The 22,403-nt window shown below is 50.9% G+C and overlaps 1 protein-coding gene across 1 annotated transcript in view; it reads right to left on the bottom strand.

Moving 5' to 3' along the window:
• ARHGEF17 (Rho guanine nucleotide exchange factor 17) overlaps positions 1–22,403 on the bottom strand; it is a 64,396-nt gene that overhangs the window by 14,402 nt on the left and 27,591 nt on the right. Inside the window, exon 2 of the mRNA XM_066368118.1 lies at positions 5,786–5,863. Coding sequence (XP_066224215.1) covers positions 5,786–5,863 — 78 coding nt within the window. The remainder of the gene's footprint in view (positions 1–5,785; positions 5,864–22,403) is intronic.

Genomic DNA, 22,403 nt, shown 5'->3' with positions numbered 1-22,403 from the left:
CAAAGTAACCCAGGTCTGCAGCTCAGGGGCCCTGCCTCCTGGATTTCCCTTACTAGATTCAAAGCTCTGGGAAGGAGCTGGGAAGACTCATCCCCACAGCCCTCAATGCGCAGTCCAGGGCCTGCCACAAAACGGGCCTGAGGGGTTCAGGAAAGGTTTGTTGTGGCCCTGGCCAGTTGGCTCAGTGGTAGAGCGTCGGCCTGGCGTGCAGGGGTCCCGGGTTTGATTCCTGGCCAGGGCACACAGGAGAAGCGTCCATCTGCTTCTCCACCCCTCCCCCTCTCCTTCCTCTCTGTCTCTCTCTTCCCCTCCCGCAGCCGAGGCTCCATTGGAGCAAAGATGGCCAGGCGCTGGGGATGGCTCCTTGGCCTCTGCCCCAGGCGCTAGAGTGGCTCTGGTCGCGACAAAGCGATGCCCCGGAGGGGCAGAGCGTCGCCCCCTGGTGGGTGGATCCCGGTCGGGCGCATGCGGGAGTCTGTCTGTCTATTCCCGTTTCCAGCTTCAGAAAAAAAAAAAAAAAAGTTTGTTGGACACATGAACAAACAGAGTTTGGAGTGAGGAAAGCAAGCAGATTGGGATCCCTGGGAGACCCATACACACTAAGTCAGCAAATATTTTACTGAGCACTGACTACATGCTAGGCACCATTCAAGAACTGGGTGACAGCAGTGACCAAAAAGACCAAAATCCTTGCACTGAAAGAGCTTATAATCTAGTCAGACAAAATATACAAATAAGGTTAAGGGAGTAAAGAAGGACAAAATATATAGAGACGGAAAATGATTTGACTTTGGCTGATGCACACACAACACAATCAACAGTTCAAATGCTATAGAAATGTTTACCTGAAACCTATGTACTCTTATTGATGATCAATGTCATCCCATTAAATTAAAAAAATATAGCCTGATCAGGCGGTGGCGCAGTGAATGGAGCATCGGACTGGGATGCGGAAGGACCCAGGTTTGAGACCCCGAGGTTGCCAGCTTGAGTGCGGGCTCATCTGGCTTGAGCAAAAAGCTCACCAGCTTGGACCTAGGGTCGCTGGCTCGAGCAAGGGGTTACTCAGTCTGCTGAAGGCCCGCGGTCATGGCACATGTGAGAGAGCAATCAATGAACAGCTAAGGTGTCGCAACGGAAAACTGATGATTGATGCTTCTCATCTCTCTCCCTTCCTGTCTGTCTGTCCCTGTCTGTCCCTCCATCTGACTCTCTCTCTGTCCCTGTAAAAAAAAAAAAATACACACACACACACAGGTACACATAAATAGAAGAATATAAACAGGCTCTGGCTGGTTGGCTCAGCAGTAGAGTGTCCGCCTGGCATGTGGAAGTCCTGGGTTCAATTCCCGGCCAGGGCACACAGGAGAAGTGCCCATCTGCTTCTCCACCCCTCCCCCTCTCCTTCCTCTCTGTCTCTCTCTTCCCCTCCTGCAGCCAAGGCTCCATTAGAGCAAAGTTGGCCCGGGCGCTGAGGATGGCTCCATGGCCTCCACCTCAGGCTAGAATGGTTCTCATTGCAGGGAAGCTATGCCCCAGATGGGCCAAGCATCGCCCCCTGGTGGGCATGCCGGGTGGATCCTGGTCGGGCGCATGTGGGAGTCTGTCTGTCTGCCTCCCCCCTCCCTGCTTCTCACTTTGGACCCCCCCCCCAAAAAAACCCCCACATTTCATCAAATCTATGACCTATCTTCTTTCTCTTTTCTCTAAATCTAAGAGGTATGTTTAAGGAAAAAAAATTGCTGCCAATTAAATGGTGCTATGCAATTATAAAATAAACCTTAATTTCAGAGATATTAAAATGTGTCTTAGAATTGATTACCTGTAGAAATCACATGGTAAGTCAAAAGGTAACTGCTGTGGGGAAGATAAAGCAGAGAGGGCATGGGAAGTCATATGGGAAGTTACTGGAGGCCTCTAGCGACACTATATGAACATTATTTTAACAGTTTTTAGATCTGCTGGACAGTCTGTGTAAACCTCCTATTTTTTCCACTTAAAATCTGCTTTCAATGGTGATTCCTGAGCATCAGTAGCCCTTGCTCAGTGGCTGGTGTGCTCAAGGAGAAGCTGCCCTCTACAGGCCCAAACTGTAACTGCAGGCCATAAAAAGTGAAAAGTATTGTATGTATATGCAGCCCTAGCCTGTTGGACAGAGCATTGGCTCAGCAGGTAGAAGTCCTGGGTTCGATTCCCAGTCAGGGCACACATGAGAAGCAATCATCTGCTTCTCTTCCCCTTTGTCTCCCACTTCTCTCTCTCTCTTCCCCTCTTGCAGCCCGTGGCTCAACTGGTTCAAGCACTGGCCTCAGGTAGTGAGGATAGCTTGGTTGATTCAAGCATGGGCCCCAGACCAAGGCGGCTGGGTGGATCCCGGTCTGGGCTCATGCGAGAGTCTGCACCTTCCTCTCAAAAAAAAAAAAAAAAAAAGTGGCCTGACCTGTGGTGGCACAGTGGATCAAGCGTCGACCTAGAACTCTGAGGTCGCCGGTTCGAAACCCTGGGCTGCCTGGTCAGGCACATATGGGAGTTGATGCTTCCTGCTCCCCCCCTCCTCTAAAATGAATAAATAAATAAAAATAAAAGTTATTTTAAAAAAAAAGTGCATGCAATGTTGTAATAAGATGTATATTGATGCAGTGTTGTAATACAATGTATATTAAACATTTTTAAAAATATGGCTTGTTTTTTAAGACAAGTTCCAGAAAGTAAAGTTCAACATAATCCTCTCATGTGACTGGGGATTCTGAAAAGGCCAAGGGGTGATGGTGAGGAGACAGGCAGGCAGGTCTGGGCCAGCACCTGTCCGTGCTAGGCTCTGGTGCCCAACAAGGAGCAGGAGCTAAACCGCTCACCCCCAGAAGCAGGCACACAGTGGGAGGAAAGAATAAACAGTCAGAACCCAACACAGAACCAACTAGGAACCAATACCTGCATTCACTCCCCGCACACTCACTGAGCAACTATTGTGTGTCTGGACTTCAAGCATGGGGCTGCATCAGTGGGCAGACAAAAGTCCCTGTGCTTGTGCAGCTGGCCATTTAGTGGAGGAGGGCAGAAAACAGGCACCATAAAGAACAAAATTATACAGTATGTTAGAAGGTAGTAAGTGCTGTGGGGAAAAGACCCAGTCAGGAGTGCTAGGCGAAAGGAGCTTGGTTGGCTGAGAAGTTGGGTGAGGGTGACACTGAGGAGAGGATGTGGCTTTAGGATCTGGGCTCAAATCCCACCTTCTGACTGTTAACCACAGTATTTAACTTCATTTTAAGCTCCTGGACTGCAGGTTGTAATACCAATCAATGTGGGTGGTAGTGGTCACCAGGCTGTGGAATCCAGTCTCAGCTTGATTACCACCTGTTTCATGTAGTATAGACTAGTGGGTAAGAGGGAGCACTCTAGAGTCAGGCTGACAGAATTCAACCCTGGCTATGGTACCTCCTAGTTCTCTAGTTCTGTGACCTGGAACAAGCGGCTTTACTTCTCTGTGTCCTCAGGTTTTAGCATTATACTTGTTACAGTCAAGTTGTCCCCCCCCCCCCCTCAAATTCCTGTGTTGAAACCCAATCCCCAATGCTTTGGGAAGTGAGTAGATCATAAGGGTGGAGTCCTTGTGAATAGGATTAGTGCCCTTATCGAAGAGAGCCCAGAGAGCTCCTTTGGCTTTTCTGCCATGTGAGGACATGTGAAAAGAAAGGAATCCATGAATCAGGGAAGTGGGTCCTCATCAGATTCTGAATCTGCCCATGCCTTGATCTTAAGACTTACCAGCCTCCAGAACTACAAGAAATAAATTTGTTTAAGCCATCCAGTCTATGGCATTTTTGTTATAGCAGCCCATGTGAACCAGGATACCACTTAGTAGATGGATGACCCTGGGGAGATTTCTTCACCTCTCTGAACCTTCATTTCCTCATCTAAAGAAGGGGATTATAATATCTACTTCACAAAGTTAATACAAGGATTGTGATTTTATATACACACATTCACATATGCATGCGTGCAGGCATGCAGGATTGCCAGGCAGTGCGTTAAATGATACATGCTTATCTCTAGTAATCTGCACTTGAAGCAGGCACTTTATTATTCACACTCTACAGGTAAAGAAAGTGAGGCAGAGATTGGTTCTGTAACTTGCTTCAGGTCACATGTCTGGTTTGAACATTGGTAGCCTGGTTCCTGACCCTTGGGCCAGACCTCAGTCCTTTAGACACACCAAGGTTGCCTCAAGTAACAGTCCTTGGGTTCAGTTGACAATCTCCTGCCCATCTCCACCATTCCCCACCCAACCCTCTCCCTTTGGCTCCCTCAGCATGATCCTCCCTTAACTTGACCACCCACAGATACTGCAAGACTCCATGTGTGCAGCTAGGGATGCAAGGGTAAAGAGACACGCCCAGGCGTTGCCTGCCTCCTGTCTGTGAACAAGGCTTGGGCGGCCTCATCACCTTTTAATCTTTGCCCTGGGAGACGGGTATGGTTAGTTACATTTTTGCAGACAAGTGAGATGATTAGGCTAGCATCATCTAGCAGGCAGGCAAGTGACTCAAACCACAGACTATCTGACTTCTATGCCTTCAACTCCCACCAAGGACAACACAGGGCCCCCCACCCCCACCCCAGTCCCCTGCACACCTACTCCTGACTGGCAGCCAAGGCATATCTTAAAGGTGGAGTTCCGTTAACAGATGGAACAGCCCCTCGCATGGCTGCCCTGTGCTTACAACAAAGGCCAGCTCCTTGCCCATAGCCACAGCCGCCACCTCTCCATCCCTAACTGCTCCAGGTTCCCTCCAGCCTCCCAGCCCTTGCTCTGCTGACCCTCCACCTGGAATGATTCCCTCCAGCCTCGCCCCCTCCTTGGCTCCTATCACCCACCTCTCAGGTCTCAGCTAAATACCCCAACCTCAGAGAATCCCTCCCTGGCCCCGACACCAGGAAGGCCCCCATTCTGTGCTCTCAGCTCTCTGCGTGCTCTTTAAAAATATATAAACCCATGTCATTTCTTTTGTGGTAAACTATAACATAAAACTTGCCATTTTAACCATTTTTAAGTGTATACAGTTCAGCACACTCACATTCACATTGCTGTGGAAACATCACATGTGGCATCCGTCTCCACAACTTTTTCATCTTCCCAACTATACCAACTGAACATTACCTCCACCTTTCCGCCTCGCCCAGACCTTGGCAACCACTGCCCTCCTTTCTGTCTCTATGAATCTGACTCCTCTCAGTACTTCATATAAAGGGCATCATGCAGTATTTGTCCTTTTGTCACTAGTTTATTTCATTTAGCATACTGTCCTTAAGGTTCATCTATATTGTAGCATGTGTCAGAATTTCCTCCCTGTTAAAGTCTGCTGTGAAGCATATACTCTCTGTGCACTTTTGCATCTTCATTTGTCCTCATGTATGGTCTGTCTGTCTGGTTACCCCTGGGTTTCCTCCCACTGGAACAAGGCCTTGTGTAGAGGAAGTGCTTCACAATCTAAGCTCAGACCCAGGGCTGCCTTGGGGCGCTGACAGGACAGCAGGGTAGAGGGGGCACTGCCCTGGGGTAGCCTGGTCTGGCCTCATGAAGCCCCTTTGTGTTCTCTCCTGCCCTGAAGGAAGCTTCCTCCTCTGGGCAGTCACATGGGGGTTCTCCATGGTGGGGTGGTGGGCCCCAGGTTCATTCCTCTCTCCTCTCTGATCTCAGCTCCCTGGCCATGAAATGGGCTTCTCCCCTCATGTCTAACGGCCTCCGAGGCTCAGAATGGCCTCCTGGACAGGCCGCGAGCCTCACCTGCATCAGGGTGCGCAGTGACTCCACATACGACTGCTCCGTGTCCAGCAGGGTCATGGTCACGTGCTTCCGCATGTCCTGGGGGAACAGAAAGTGAAGGGTGAGCAGTGCTTGATCTGTGGTGGCGCAGTGGATAAAGCATCGACCTGGAATGCTGAGGTTGCTGGTTCGAAACCCTGGGCTTGCCCAAATCAAGGCACATATGAGAAGCAACCACCTATGAGTTGATGCTTCCCGCTCCTCCCCACCCTCTTCACTCTCTTTCTTCTCTCTAAAATCAATAAATAAAATCTTAAAAAAAAAAAAAAAAAGGGTGAGCAGTGCACCTGGGCCCAGAGAGCCCACCTTCATCCTCTCCCTGGCCCTCAAGGCCAGCACACCCACCATCCAGGGCTGCTGGCTGTCCCCCCAAGGTGCCCTGGACCTCTGCTATGCCAAGTCTCTGCTCACGTGCTCCTACTGCAGGGAGTCCCCTGCCCTGGTTCTCCCTGCCCCCCCCCCCCCCCCGTGTCCCTTGCTCCTCTACCACCACCCCATAGCTGTCGCTGATCTAGAGATCTGTTTACTGCTTGGCTCCCTTGCTGGGCTTCTGAGAAGAACTAAAAAAATCAATGACTTCTCACATTTTCAAAGGAGGATGCCTCCAGACCACCCCCACTCCAGCTGCCAATTTGGACAATCCCACCTTCAGGCTCAGTGCTGTGGGGTCAGACCCCACCTAGTTGGACTCTACACCATCCCTGAGAGTGGAAACTGTTACCCCATGCTAGATATGAAGACCAGGTAGCCCAGAGACAGGTGGTGGGCGCCGAAGGTCCTGCAGCTGGGTTGGTGCAAGATTCAGATACTCTCAGACAAGGCTGGATCCCAGTTCTCTCATTAAAAAGAGTTAACTGAGCCCTACACTGTGTCAGGCACTGTTCTAAGTATTATATAAACTGTTAGGTAGATGTTATTATTCTTCCCATTCTAAAGAAAAGGAAAAGGAGACCCAGGTACTAATGCCTCCATCCTGAGAACCTGATGATATGCATTTTGGAGTCCCTCTGGAGTGACCCATACTCCACACCCATGCCCACAGGGACAGGACATGCGTCCCTGACAGGGCAAGGCCCCTAACTCCTCCGGGCCCCAGATCTCTAGGGTTTATTCTTCCCTCTCCACTCTCCCTACCAGGCCTCAGACTGTCCAGAGCATCTATCTGTCTGAACCGTATCTCAGGCTCTAGCTATCAAGGCCTACTGATATGAGTGCATGTGGCAATGCCAGGGTGGGTGTCCATGTGTGCAGCATCCCTCCAAGCCCCACCCCAAGGGACTAACCAGTGGGGCTGCCCTGCTCACTGCTGTGGCCTGGGTCTATGTGTGCTGCGATAGACCCGAGCCCCAGGTCTGTCCAGCCTACCTATTCCAGCTCCTGCTCACCTTCTGCTTATGGTATGCCCACTTCAGGTCCCCCAACCTCTGACCCAGAGGCTCAGGGGTCAGGCCTGTCCCCAAACCTGTCCTATAACGAAGTACACTCAGAAAAGTGGACTCCTAAGCTAGCATGTCAGGAGTAAGGTGGGTGAATGACACTCCCTCCAGCTCTGCTCTGATGGGTGAGAAGGTGCCACGCCCTGCCTCAGAGCCCCCAGTTCCAGATAGATCATCTAGTCTCAGTATTTCTGAGACTGTTAAAAAATCAGGGCAGCTTCCAGTAGGAGGCAGCATGGCCTGGGCCCACCAAAGGATAGAGCATCTGGGAGAGCATCAAGGCCCAGATACCCAACCCTCCCCTTGTCCCCCAGGGACATCTCAGCACTTCACAGATACGGTCTCATTCCAGTCTCACGCTCATAGCTCTGTGACATAAGGGTCATCATCTCCACTTGACAGGTAAAGAAAGAAGTCAGGTCAGAGAGGTGGCGTGACTTGCCTGAAGTCACATAGCCAGAGCCTGGTTCTGCACAGCCAAGACCAGCGTCTCTTCGGTTACCTGATGCTGAGTCTTAGGGCCCCAGCATAGACCTTACTATCTGTGACACTGGGTGGTGACCTAACCACCCAAATCTCCATATTCTCCTCTACACGGTGGAATAATACCTCCCTCTCAGAACTGTGAAAGTAAGGATACAGGGAGCAAAGCAGCATTCTCTATACACACTGGGTCTGCAAGATCCATTCTTCCCCTACCTCAGCGAGGCTATTTATCTATGTGCGTCTCCCTGCGGGGCAGGGAGCTCCCTGAGAGTAGAACCAGGCCAGCTCAGTCTTGAGTGGCACAGCCACCCTCCCCCACCCCCCACCCCCGGCCCAGCCCTGCCAGGCTCAGCAGTGAGGGTCATGGGCAGGGAGGCCTCCCGAGGGAGGCAGGGCTGGGGTCGGGCCTGACAGCCGGGAGGGCTGGGGCAACTTGTGCACAGAGGCTGATTCTGCAGTGCCCACCTTTCCCAGCCTCCTCCATGCTTAAAAGCACAGCAGGCTGTCACTCAGCTGTCAGGTAAAGGCACAGAAAACAAGGCCAGCTCCTTGTCCCTGCACGAGCACCCTTATGCACGTGCCCAGACACGGGTGTGCATGCATATGGGGGTGGGGGACTTGGAGGAAGCAGCAGATGGGCAATGCAGCTGTCAACCAGATCAGCAGGCCCACCTGTTCTGGGCAGGACAGGCCTGTAGGCCCAGCCTTCCCGCCGAGTCCCTCAACCCTCAACAGCCCCAGCCCCAGCCCTTCACTGCCAGGGAGGGGAAGGGAGGGGCTGAAGGGAAACAGCAGGAAGATGGGGGTGGGGGGGTGGGGGATGTTCTCCTACCTATATGACAGGGACATCATGACCCAAAGCCTGACAGCCTAACAAACACGGCATGAAGACCAAGACACATGTACACAGAGAGAAGCCATAAAGGCCAGGCATCCTGCAGAGACAAAAAATGTAGCCTAGTCACCCAGCTGAGGACCAGGGCCTTCAGCCTGAAGACATGGCGGTAGAGAGAGAAACACACAACAGCGATGAAGAAGACAGAACCACAGCCCCCACTGGAGCTGGGAGAGAACAATCCAGAGCCAGACACACGAAGCCATGGAAACAGCCCCTGGAAACCTCCCCACCCCCTCAGGGAACTGCAGACTGATCCAGGAATTGGGATACTACCACTGCTGCCACTACAGCATGATACCTCCAAGGCCCAATGGGTACAGTGACAAGAAGAGGATGACAAGGGGTGGGGGCAAAATTGCCCCCTCCCTCAGCATCCCTTCCAGTACATACACCTGGGGACTCCCTCAGGCCTGAGAGGGAGGCTGGAAAAACCTCCCCTTCTTGAGCCTGGCGACCCAGGATACCCAGGCCACAGCCTCTTACTCCACACTGAGCCACATCACTATGCTAAATACTACTAGGACTTGCCAAGACTGGGTCTCAGGGTGCAGGTCTCCCACCCCAGCTGAATTTACCGCCCTTCTGCCATTCTAAGCCTGCATCCTGTGGCACCAAGCCTAGGTGCCCTGCAAGCCACACCACCCCTGGCAGAGCCCCTCATACATCTTCAATTCTCTCTGCTTCCATTACTTATCACTGAGTCCCCAGCCCTGTAACCAGGCAGCTGGTGTGCCTGATCCTACGTCTCCCGGTCCTGCGCCCCAGTCCTGGGTCAGCTGGGTTCTAGGTCTTGGCCCAGGTCTCTGGCTGCCCCTCCTTCTTTTGATACCTGGACCTCCCCAGGCTCCTCAGCGTCAGGGCCGCTGTTCCCGGCAGGCTCCCCGGAGGCGGCGGCCGGGCCCAGTTCACGCATGTCTTCCAGCGCGATGGTGAACTGGGCCAGGGTCTTCACCATCTGCAGCATACGGCTGGCCTGCCGCCGAGGCAGGGGCGGCCGGGCAGCGGGCACCCCTCCCTCCCACCGTTGCTCCCTAGGGGCTCAGCCCAGCCGCCGCGGCGGTCACAGCGTCAGTTCCACTGTCGATCTGATTGCTTATGGCCTGGCCAGCGGCGGCGCTGTTACCTCTTCGGCTCAGCAAGTGAGCTCCGCGAGCCTGGCTCCAGCGGCTCCGGGGAACAGAAGGGGGGCCAGGGTGGGGGCGTGGCAGAGGGAGAAGCCCCGCCTTCTCCGCGCAGCCCCATCTCCCCCCGAACGCACATGGCGGCCCAACCTTGTCCCCGCCGCTCCTCTACACAGCAGCGTCCACCTGCACACTTACTTTTTCACCTCTGAGCACACAAGTCGGTGCACACCCGTGGACAAAGGCAAGTACACTTAGTAACACGCACTTTTTGTCCACATCTGTACCCATGGAGGCACACACACACCTCCACAGAACAGTCCCACATACAAAGAAACCTGCCTTCAGGCCTGGATTCGTATTCACCTGTGTGTCAGGGCCAAGTGCACACACATCAATATAGTCTTGAAGAGGCCTAAACCCTGACACGCATGAACCCAACCCACTGCAGAACACAGTTGCACGTGTTTCTGTGTTCACACAATTGTAATCAGAAACAAGCAAATATAGAGATGCACACAAAGACACATCCCTCAAAACTGACACTGTACTCCAGCAGCTGGGCCTGATGGAGGGGGCTACCATGAAAAGGGCCCACCCTGAGTAAACACTACTGGCACCCCACCCAGCTGACCAGTGTCCTGTACTTGAGACAGTCCTAGAGAATTCCAGTCTTATCCCTCTCCACCTCCTCACCCCCATGGGAGGGGCTCAGGCATTTACAACCCCCGCCCCAAATATCTGTCCTTCAAATCCCAGGTGATGCCAGAACCTACCCCCTAATCAAGGGGGCGGGCTGAACTTTGTTGTGCACCAGCCCCCACCCTCCACCAGGGGGCTCTGTTGCACCCTGCAGCTGACTGGTGGGACCCCTCTGCTGTGTCTCAGCTCTGGCCAACTTCAGACTTCATGCTCCCCTAGGTATTGAGGGCTCCCAAATTCACCTAACCCTCAACTCACTTCCTCCTCCAAACCTGCTTTAACGTGGATTTCTTGCACAGTGGAGACCTCTTGACTCCATTACCCAAACCAGTTAGCCCCATCCATCCATCCCATCTCTCCCTGCTTAATATCTGTAGCCACTTCTGTTTAGAATTCTAGAAACACACCAGGATCTCAGCCCATTCCTTTTCCCTCTCCTTGGGAGTGCCTTTTCTTTTCCTTTAAGACTAGTCTTGCCTGACCTGTGATGGTGCAGTGGATAAAGCATCAACCTCGAATGCTGAGGTTGCTGGTTCAAAACCCTGGGCTTGCCTAGTCAAGGCACATTCGAGAAGCAACTACTATGAGTAAATGCTTCCAGCAACTCCCCCCTCTAAAATCAATATATAAAATCTTTTAAAAATATTTTTTATTTATTTATTTTAGGGGGGGAGAAGTATCAACTCATAGTTGCTTCACTCAAGTTGTTCATTGCTTGCTGTATGTGCCTTGACTGGACAAGCCCAGATCCTCAAGCCAGCAAACTCAGTGTTCCAGGTCAATGCTCTAGCCACTGCACCACCACAGGCTGGAAAAATCAATAAATAAAATCTTCTTTCTTTCTTTTTTTTTTAAGTAAGAGGTGGGGAGATAGAGACAGACTCTTGTATGTGCCCTGACCAGGATCCATCCCACAACCCCTGTCTGGAGCCAAAGCTTGAATCAACTGAGCTATCCTCTGTGCCTGAGGCCGACACTTGAACCAATTGAGCCACTGGCTGCAAGACAGGAAGAGAGACAGAAGGGGGAGAGGGAGGGGAAGAGAAGCAGATGGTTGCTTCTCATGGGTGCCCTGACCGGGGACTGAGCCTAAGATGTTCCACACACCAGGCCGACGCTCTATCCACTGAGCTAAACAGCCAGGGCTAATAAAATTTTGAAACAAAACAAAAACCCACTAGTCTTTTTTTTTTTTTAATTTATACAGGGACAGAGAGACAGAGTCAGAGAGAGGGATAGATAGGGACAGACAGACAGGAACGGAGAGAGGTAAGAAGCATCAATCATCAGTTTTTCGTTGCAACACCTTAGTTGTTCATTGATTGCTTTCTCATATGTGCCTTGACCTCAGGCCTTCAGCAGACTGAGTAACCCCTTGCTCAAGCCAGTAACCTTGGGTCCAACCTGGTGAGCTTTGCTCAAACCAGATGAGACCATGCTCAAGCTGGCGACCTTGGGGTCTCGAACCTGGGTCCTCTGCATCCCAGTCTGACGTTCTATTCACTGCGCCACCGCCTGGTCAGGCAAAACACACTAGTCTTAATGCACATGCCACCTCCTCAGGGAAGCCCTCTCTGAACCACAGATTAGGTCAGGTGCGCATGCTCTGTGCTCTCAAAGATTCACAGTTTTTCTTAACCAGGTATCATAGTGTGTAATTGTACATTTGAGCAACTGCTAGATTGATGTTGATCTCCTCCCTGGGAACTGAAGCTTACCTCAGAGCATGATCCATGCCCCTTTTGTAAGCCATAGCACTCAGCACATATATGCTTGCTAATTAACAACCCCCAGTAATTCTTCCCTTTCCTGTCTACCCACACAGCAAACCAACCCAAAGGTCTCTGCTCACAAACCTTCACTGCCATCTCCACGGCACAGAATCAACCTTTCCTGCTGGCCCTTGCAGCTTCCTATCCTCCTTTGCCCCACTGTCTCTCCTCCTCTTGTTCAGCCTGCAACCAGGTAAGTCCATCTCCACCCAAAGGCATTATTTCTCACACTCTCCTGAGAAGGCAGGACACAGGCCCTGGCAGCCCTGGCCAGCTCAGAGTCCAAAATATCTAACATTAAAATGTTAATTCCGGCCTGACCAGGCGGTGGCGCAGTGGATGGAGCGTTGGACTGGGATGCGGAGGACCCAGGTTCGAAACCCCGAGGTTGCCAGCTTGAGCACGGGCTCACCAGGTTTGAGCAAAGTTCACCAGCTTGGACTCAAGATTGCTGGCTCAAGCAAGAGGTTACTCGGTCTGCTGAAGGCCCACAGTCAAGGCACATGTGAGAGGGCAATCAATGAACAACTAAGGTGTCGCAATGCAAAACGAAAAACTGATGATTGATGCTTCTGATCTCTTCGTTCCTGTCTGTCTGTCCCTGTCTATCCCTCTCTCTGTCTCTGTAAAAAAAAAAAAAAAAAAAAAAAGATGGCCCTGGCCGGTAGGCTCAGTGGTAGAGCGTTGGCCTGGCATGCAGAAGTCCCGGGTTCGATTCCCGGCCAGGGCACACAGGAGAAGCACCCATCTGCTTCTCCACCCCTCCCCCTCTCCTTCCTCTCTGTCTCTCTCTTCCCCTCCCGCAGCCGAGGCTCCATTGGAGCAAAGATGGCCCGGGCGCTGGGGATGGCTCCTTGGCCTCTGCCCCAGGCGCTAGAGTGGCTCTGGTCGCGGCAGAGCGACGCCCCGGAGGGGCAGAACATCGCCCCCTCGTGGGCGTGCCGGGTGGATCCTGGTCGGGCGCATGCGGGAGTCTGTCTGACTGTCTCTCCCCGTTTCTAGCTTCGGAAAAATACAAAAAAAAAAAAAAAAGATGTTAACTCCGGAACAGACAGCCCCCAAGTAGCCTAAAACCAAAATGGGAACAGAGAATTCCCAGAGAGAACTGGTATAACCCCCACCTGGCAGCAGGCCCCAAAGCAGTGAGCACCACACAAAGGTAGGGATGCTCCCAGAGGCTACAGTAGGGGCAGAGCTTGACAACTGATGGGTGCTCACTAAGTGCTAAGTTTGTGCCACATAATGATGGGTGAGCCTGCCTGCCTCCCCTGGGTTCCACGAGGGCCTGGCCCACAGTAATTATTGAGTCAGTTTGTTGAATGAAAGAATGAATGAAACGAAAGTATGAATGTGTGCTCTATACCAATTACACTCTGGTCCCACTTTGTTTTTCAAAGTGTGATCCCTGAACCAAGAGCTTCACTGCTTTCTGAAAATGTATTAGAAATGCACATTTCCCCATCACCCCAACCACCCTACTGATCTGAAGCTCTGGACTGGGGCCCAGCAATATGCCCAATGCACAGACACTGGCCGCATGGAGCCTTCAGGGACTACAGCCTGCCTGGTCATCACATCCTGATCGGAGAGTGGGTCCTTGCAAAGTCCTTTCTGCCCCTGGGAGGCCGGAACAAGAGTCCTCTGCCACCAGGTTGGACCAAGAAAACCAGTGAGTCCTTCTGTCTCTTACCCTTTAGATAGAAACATAGATTATGGGCTTCTCTAGGGTGGGGACTATTCCTACTACCTCTTTCAGGTCTGGGCATATGGGGGACATCTAGGCCAGTTGACTGAGCTATGGTTTGAGCAAAGAGGATGGACACACCCCATGATCTAGTCCAGACAGCCAGGTACCAAAGATAATCCTACACCAGCACGAGGGCCGGTGGTCAGCAGGCCCCACCCATGGCCCATTGCTTGATCACTGTAGCTACTTAACCCACATTTGGCTTTCTCTCAGAACACATTCCTTCCCACCTGACCCTCCCCAGCAGTATGACCCAGGGCCTCATTTCCTTGGGAGGAGGTGCACAGTGAGGTGGATCAATTCCCTCAACAGCTGCAGCTGGACTGGCCTTTCAGAGATGAATCCACTCCGGCATCTAGGTGCTCCCAGACGACACTCATAAGGCTCAGCTGAGGGGGCCACTTCTGCTAGAGGTGGGGGGGATAGAGAGTATTCAGGGAGGGCTTCCTAGAGGAGGCAGGGTTTGAACAAGGTCTTGAGGTCAAAAGATCCAAAGGCATGTGGGTACCCAGCCTGGAGAAAGGGGTGGGGACTGGTGCCAAAGGCCTATCTGCTGCTCTGCTTCATTAAGAATGGCTAATTAGATCCAAGCCTGTTGCCATGAGAACAGAGACTGCTGGGAGACTGAAAGGCAGCTGAGAGAAGGACCAGAAGCACACAGCTGCTGAATCAGTGTCCAGGGCATCCAGATCCCAGGCTTTGCAGCCTGGAGCCTGCCAAGGTGAGGGTAGCTATGGTGGAGGCTGGGGAACAACTTGTGTTCCTTTGAGCCCCTGTTTCAGGCACTGATTCTTCCTTTGGGTGTTTGTAGTTGTTTGAGTTGGTCTGTCTCAGAATAGTTTTTTGTTTGTTTGTTTTAATTTTTACTTATTGATTTTAGAGAGTGAGGAAGGGAGAGAGAGACAGGAACATCGATCTGTTCCTGTATGTGCCTTGACTGGGGATCAAACTGGCAACCTCTGCTTCAGAGAGATGCTCTAACCAACCAAACTATCTGGCCAAGGCCAGAATACATTTTATAAGTGTACGAGGTGCTTGGTAAAGGCCTACCCAGCCAGCTTCTCCATACCCCACACCCCTACCACAACACATACACCTCTCCCGCACTCATCTGCCAGTCCTGGGGAACACCTAATTCTTCCGACCTCCATCCAGACTGCCGATAGTTTCCTCAGCTCTGCAGCTGGTGCTGGACCAATTGGGGGACCAGTGATGAGGAAGGACACATGGATGGACAAATGGATGGATAATGAAAGATGGCTGAATAAATGAAATAAAGGATAAATGAAAAGATGGAATGCTGACTAGAGGAATAAATGAATGAGTGGATGAACAGAATGATGAACGGAATGACGAATGGATGCACAGGTACATGTTTCAATGGACGAGTAGTTCAATGAGTTTTTATTTTATTCATTTGTTGATTATTTCAACAAATATTTTACTGAGTACCTACTAGGTACCACACACTATGCTGGAGGTTCAAGGTAAGAAGAGAGGACTGTGCCCTCCTGGGCACAACAGTCTGTGCAGAAATAGAAAAAGGAATGACAAATGCAATGCAGGTTATGAAGGAGAAATGCAGGTTCTGGGCCAAGGGTCTCTAGCCTTTCATAAGTGCATGGCTCTGTATAAGTATTTGCCAGGAGAGGGTGTCTGGGCCCCAGAGCCACCCAAACTGGAACATGGGAATTCCATCTCAGAATCTTCACCATCACTAATGCTGTCTGAACATCTGTCAACGTGCCAGACAACCCAGGGCTTTTAGTGCCCAAAGCAGCCCTATATCAATGACAGTTGGTTATTGTTACTCTCCCACTTGAAGTTCAGGGACATCACCTAACTATTAAGGGGAGGAGGCTAGAGGCTGCCTCTAGGCGCCATGTTCTTAAACCTACTACCTTCTTAGAAAGCCTCTCTCCACCTCCCCTTGACCTTGTGCACTCAGCTCAGCCTCCCCTGCCTCCCTGGAGCACTAGCTGCCTGACTTGCCTTTCTCTAGCTTATTTGTACTGAGATAGTGACATGAACAGGTTTTCTTGAACCAGGATGATTTTGGTGGAAAATAAAATGCTGCCCTTGGGCAATGCTGAGATCCTCTTTCCTGGGAATGGAGCCCTGGCTAATGGCCCAGATAGACCATCTGACTTTCCTGAGCCCACTGATGCACGGACATGGGAGTCAGTACTGGATGTTCCCAACCTGCAGCTATACATTTCACTGATGGCTGCTGTCCTCCTCATGTCCACAGGTTCATCAAGGAGATGCAAGTTCCAAAAGAGGGAATTCTTGGTATAGATTAAGAGGGCAAACTTGAGCGAGATAGCCTGGGCTCAAATCCTGGCTCTACCATGTACTCGTGATGTAACTGTGAGCAAGACAGTTCCTCTCTTGGGGCCTCAGTCTCTCTATTTGTTCCTGAGACCCCTTTCCTCTTCTTCCCATCATCAGTCCCTTCCCCACACAGTCCGTCATAGCCTGTCCCCCACAGACCCTCCCTTCTTGAAGGAAGAGCCTCTCAAGAGTTCCCAGGCCTCACAGGCAGCTGCGAGGGCAGTATCCAAGCCACAGGGCTCCCTTGAGACCGGCTGTTCCGGGTAGGGCCCAGAATTCTGGGGAATGTGCTTAGGGAATGGAAAGGGGACATCAAGGGCCTAAGGAGCTTAGGTCCTTCCTGTCAAAGGGCCACTGCCCTGCTTAGGTGGATCTTTGTGTGCACTTCGAGGTGGGACTATAACTGACACGACATGTGGCCCATCTGGGGGGACTCACCCATATATGTGTGTATGCCCGTTGGTGGGCAGGTGCACAGCCTCTCGGTGGGTGATGGACAATGTAGTTATATGGCAGAGTTGGAAAGTAAAGGGGCTGCTTCAGTAATAACCCAAAGTAGCTACAGCTGTTGTTTCCTAAGCACTTATTATGTGCCAGGCATGGGCTAATAAGTGCTTTACATCACTCTCAATTTATCCACACAATCATCCCAGACAGGTGTGGCAGACTGTATTTCTCAGATAGCTACCACAACTTTCCATCCCACATGCTCTTCTGACAATGAGGTACTGATACTCTTCCTATAAAGTGATGAGGTTTTTTGTCCCCTCTCTTTAAACCTGGTAGACCTTTGTGACGGCTTCAGCTAACAGAGGACAATAGAAGGGATAGATACTATGTGACATCAGAGCTAGGCCCTATAAATGCCAGCTACTACCACATTGCTCTCGAGTCACTCATTCTTTTTTTTTTTTTTTTTTTTTAAGTGAGAGGAGAGACAGACTCCCGCATGCGCCCCAACTGGGATTCACCTGGTAACCCCTGTCTGCCCAGCTGGGGCCATGCTTGCAACTGAGCTATCGTTAGCACCTGAGGTGGGGGCTTAATGGAGCCATCCTCAGTGCAGGGGCATCTTGCTCAAAACAGGAGAGCCATGCTACAGGAAGGAAAGGGGGGGAGGGAGAGAGGTAGAGAAGCAGATGGTCGCTTCTTCTGTGTGCACTGACTGGGAATCGAACCCAGGTCAAGTTACTCATTTTTTTTTAAAGATTTTATTTATTGATTTTAGAGAGAGGAGAGAGAGAAACAGAAATGATGAGGGGAGGCGTGACGGGAAGTATAAACTTACGGGAAGTATAAACTTACTTCTCATGTGGGCCTTGACCAGGCAAGTCCAGGGTCTCGAACCAAAAACCTCAGCATTCCAGGTCAAGGGTCTATCCCCTGCGCCACCACAGGTCATGCAAGACACTCATTCTTGAAACCCAGCTGCCACATTGTGAGGAAGGCCAGGCCACATGCAGAGACCATGTGTAGGGTATTCCAGTTGACAGCCCAGAGGAGGTTCCACCCAGATCCCCACAAGAATTGTCAGATTTGTGAGTGAAAATGCCTTTAAGGTGATTTCACCCCAGCCACTTTAATCTTTATGTAATCCCAACACCAATCCTGAGTTATGTATTACTATTGAGCCTTTTAAAAATGAGTAAACAAAGGCTCCAAGAAGGGAAGCAACTTGCCTGAGGTTATAAAGTCTGATGTGGCAAAACTGAAATAAAAGAAAAAATTTTTAAAGATTTTATTTATCGATTTTAGAGAAAGAACAAAGAAAGAGCAAAAGAGGGAAGAAGCAGGAAGCATCAACTCGTAGTAGTTGCTTTCCGCATGTGCCTTGACCAGGCAAGCCTGGGGTTTCGAACCGGTGACCTCAGCATTCCTGGTCAGTGCTTTATCCATTGCACCACCACAGGTCAGGCAAAACTAGAGTTTGATTCCAAGTAACCAGTGTATGAGAGAGGCCTGAGTGACTTCACCAGTGTCACAAAGCCCATAAACGGGGAGTCAAGCAACCCCAGAGCACCTAGCATGAGGTGGTGGTGGGCTGTATTCTCATCCCTGGATAACTGCAAATAAAGAAATGAAACAGGAGGAAGGTCTCTGAGTCTGCCTCCTAACCCCCTCCCCCCACTGTAAGGTCCATAAAGGCTGTGTCCCTGACATCGAGTGGGTACACAACACATATCTGGCTGGCTGGCTGGCTGACTGACTTGCTCTGTGACTTTAGCCAAGTTGCTCCCCACCTGGGATTCAGTTTCCCCCTCAGTGAACCAATGGACTCTAAATTCCCACCAGGCCCCCTGAGGGAGGTGAGTCAATGAGGTCATGGCCCGGAGATGGGAGAACGGACTGTCTGACCCTCCTCCCCAATTTCCCAGCCATGACCCAGCCTCCTGGCTTCAGTGAGGGAGCTGGGGTCCAGAAACTGAAATTTTACCAGATGCCTCCCAGGTGGCAGTAGCAGCCTGCATGGCAGGGCCTGTGGTGCATGTGGTTTGAATTTAATATGTATTTTTTACATGTGGATTTCCCTCCTTATTTTTCCTCTCCTCTTGTTTTCAAGAAGATACAGCTGGGTTTTCCAGCCTGGGAAGGAGAAGTTCCTTGACGTCACAATAATGACTGGTAGCAGGAGGCCAGGGCCGGGGAACGGGGGTGAGGTGGATAGACAGACCCCAACAGATGTAAAAAACATCGCCTGATGAGCAAGTAAGTTCTGAACAGCTTCACCTGCAGAGCCCAAGAGGCTGGGACTATCACCTCCATTTTACAGACAGAGAAACCGAAACCCATAAATTCTGGGTCCCCTTATCTGCATCTGAGAGGGCAGGCTGCCTCACCCTTGGAGAGAGGGAGGGATACCATTGGGAATCTGGTGAAGCCTTAAGAGTAGGACCTGCTAAATCTGGCAAGCCTAGCTCCCAAGAAATGTACCCACCTCCCCCTGCACACAGTTATGCCCGCAGGGGTGGTCTGGCCTGTGGGGCCAGCCCTGGCTCAGAATTTGAGCCAGCTTCCATGAGTTCGGCTTCCAAAGCCTGCCCCTCCCAGGACCAAAAACTATGTCATTTTAAATGTTTAAATTTTGCTCATCATAGAACACTGCGCAGGGAATTGGGCCCATATGGTCTGGGACCAGTACCACTACCTTCTAGCTGTTAGAAATATCACTTCCCTTCAACCTCAGTTTCCTTACTCGAAAAATGAGGGTGTACACCTACTGTGCAGTAGGTGCTCTGCAAAGGCGGGCTCCCTTCCTTCGCTTCCACCCATCTTTCCGGCCTGCAGGGAGGCTGGGGTGAGGGATCGTGGGAACGGAAGTTATCCAGTGTCTGTGTCCAGCCCTCCTGTTCTCTCCCTCCCTCCCTCAGACCAGGCACAAATTGGAGGGGGGGTCCATTTGTGTGTGTGTTGTTGGGGTGGGATGGGGTGTCCTGTCTCTAGAGCGGAAGATGACTCACTGGGCTATTGGCCAGGCACCCTGGGAAAGGCCAGACCAGCCTCAGGCCAGAGCCCCAGGGAGCTGAGAGGCAGGGCCTGTCTGAGCCCTAGATATAATCCTGGGGGCGCTCAAAGCCCCTCCCACAGCCAAAAGAGGCCATCTTCCGGGTTTACCAGGGTGCCAGAAATTCTATGCACACACCAAAGGCCCAGGGAAGCTTGAAGTGTTATCAGCTTCCTCTAACCTAGTAATCTGACCTCTGTTCTAGGCTTGGATGCTGCTGTAACAAGGCAGAGGTCCTTCCTCCCCTTTGGAGCTCACAGACTTCAGTGTTCATGCCTAGAACAGAGTCTGGCTCATAGGAACCCCGTATATATTTGTGAATTAGTGAATGGATGAAATAAGTATCAGTGTAATAAATGTGGGCAGCAAGTTTAGAATGTCCATGTGTAATCCTCCCTTGAAGAAGGGAGCCATCCCTTCCCATTTTATATTTGGCAACCAAGGTCCAGAGAGGTAAGTGTCTCATGACTCCCCAGGGCCGCAGGCACAGTTAGCTGAAGCTGGGGCCAGGCCTTTGGGACTCTTCCACTACAGCCTTGTGGCCCCCACCTTCCCTGCCCCTACCCTATTCCAAGACCCGGAGCCCAGGGAAGCCCCTCTCATCACACCAGATGGTGGTAGAGGTTCCAGTGACAGTGACCATGCCTTGCTCAGATGCCTCCACCCCAGCTTCCAGGGGGCTGTCACTGGGCCTGGGTCATGCAGGCAGAGGTGGTCTCTGCCTTGGGCTGATCAGAGGCAGCCTTGTTTCTAAGCTTCTTTGTTCTTTATCAGCAACTAATGACCAGCTTTAGTGCCGGGGCAGCAAGTCACATGTGTGTGTGTGTTGCACAAGATTCATAACAGAAGGTCAGCCTGAGCAGGGATAGACTCTACTTTTCCAATCTGGAGCCACCATTTCCAGGAAGCTGTCCTAATGGCTCAGATCTGCTGACTCTTCTCCTTCTCTGAGCATCTTGGGCTTCTGGAGTTGCAGTCTTTTTTTTTTTTTTAAGTGAAAGGAGGAGAGATAGGGAGACAGACTCTTGCATGTGCCCCAACTGGGATCCACCTGGCAATCCCCGTCTGGTGCCAATGCTCGAATCGAGCTGTCCTCGGCACCGGGCCAACGCTCAAACCAATGCCACTGGCTGCAAGAGAGGAAGAAAGGGGTGGGGAGAGGGAGAAGGAGAGGAGCAGGTGCTTCTCAAGTGTGCCCTAACCGGGGATCAAACCCAGGACTTCTATATGCCTGGCTGATGCTCTATCCATTGAGCGAAACGGCCAAGGCCTGGAGCTACAGTCTTGAAACCTCAAAGTCTCTCTAGGATTGCTGATGAAATGTTAGTAAGTGGCACCACCCAGCACTTAACAGCTTACAAAAGGCTTGAAGGGCCTAATCTCATCAGATCCTCACAGCAACTCAGTGGGGAAACCAAGGCTCAGTGAAAAACCATAACTATGTTGTGGGTGTTGATAGTCCTATTTTCTGCTGCTTTGTTTAATACAGGAGTCCCCAAACTTTTTACACAGGGGGCCAGTTCACTGTCTCTCAGACCGTTGGAGGGCCGGACTATAAAAAAAAACTATGTACAAATTCCTATGCACACTGCACATATCTTATTTTAAAGTAAAAAAACAAAATGGGAACAAATACAATATTTAAAATAAAGAACAAGTAAATTTAAATCAACAAACTGACCAATATTTCAACGGGAACTATGCTCCTCTCACTGACCACCAATGAAAGAGGTACCCTTCCAGAAGTGCGGCCGGGCCGGATAAATGGCCTCAGGGGGCCGCATGTGGCCCACGGGCCGTAGTTTGGGGATCCCTGGTTTAATATATAGTGTTTCCTTTATTCCTCCTACCTCAATGCCCCACTCATATTTCAGGCTGGGACCTACTCCTAATTTAGAGCTCTTTCTCCCCCTTTTGCCAACTTCTATTATGAATCTACCTTTGCCACCCAGCTTAGTGTATCCCAAGGTTCTCTTTACCACGCCACAGTTGCAGAGCTCCAGGGAAAAGCACCCTGGTCTCATCTCTCCAGGCAGAGGAGAACAGAAGCTCCATCTCCACACATGCTGCAGATGGCTTTTCCAGTCTACCTGAATCATTACCATCTAGAAGCAGTGGTCATTGGGACTTGGACGTGAGCTGCAAAGTATAGAATTGTGACAACAATTCCAGTGCCATCTGACTTTTCCTGGATGTGGACTTTTTCTGGACTCTTGCTCCTTGTGATAGCTCCTAACGGACTGAACTGGGGTTGGGTTGCATTCGCAGGGATCTGGAATGGTGTTGGTGCCAACTTGGACTTGGTGAACATGTTAAAGACACTACTCTTTTATGGATTCTTGTTGTATTGGCCAAGAGTTTGCTTAAAGGCTTTAATCACTATAAAAAAAAATATGACTGGATAAAGAAGATGTGGCACATATATACTATGGTATACTACTCAGCCATAAGAAATGATGACATTGGATCATTTACAACAAAATGGTGGGATCTTGATAACATTATAGAGTGAAATAAGTAAATCAGAAAAAACCAAGAACTACAAGATTCCATACATTGGTGGGACATAAAAATGAAACTA

The sequence above is a fragment of the Saccopteryx leptura genome, chromosome 1 (genome assembly GCF_036850995.1).
Source record: "Saccopteryx leptura isolate mSacLep1 chromosome 1, mSacLep1_pri_phased_curated, whole genome shotgun sequence".
NCBI classification, from domain to species: Eukaryota; Metazoa; Chordata; class Mammalia; order Chiroptera; family Emballonuridae; genus Saccopteryx; species Saccopteryx leptura.
Note: the sequence above shows the minus strand (reverse complement) of the source record. Positions and strands in the feature narration are given on the sequence as shown.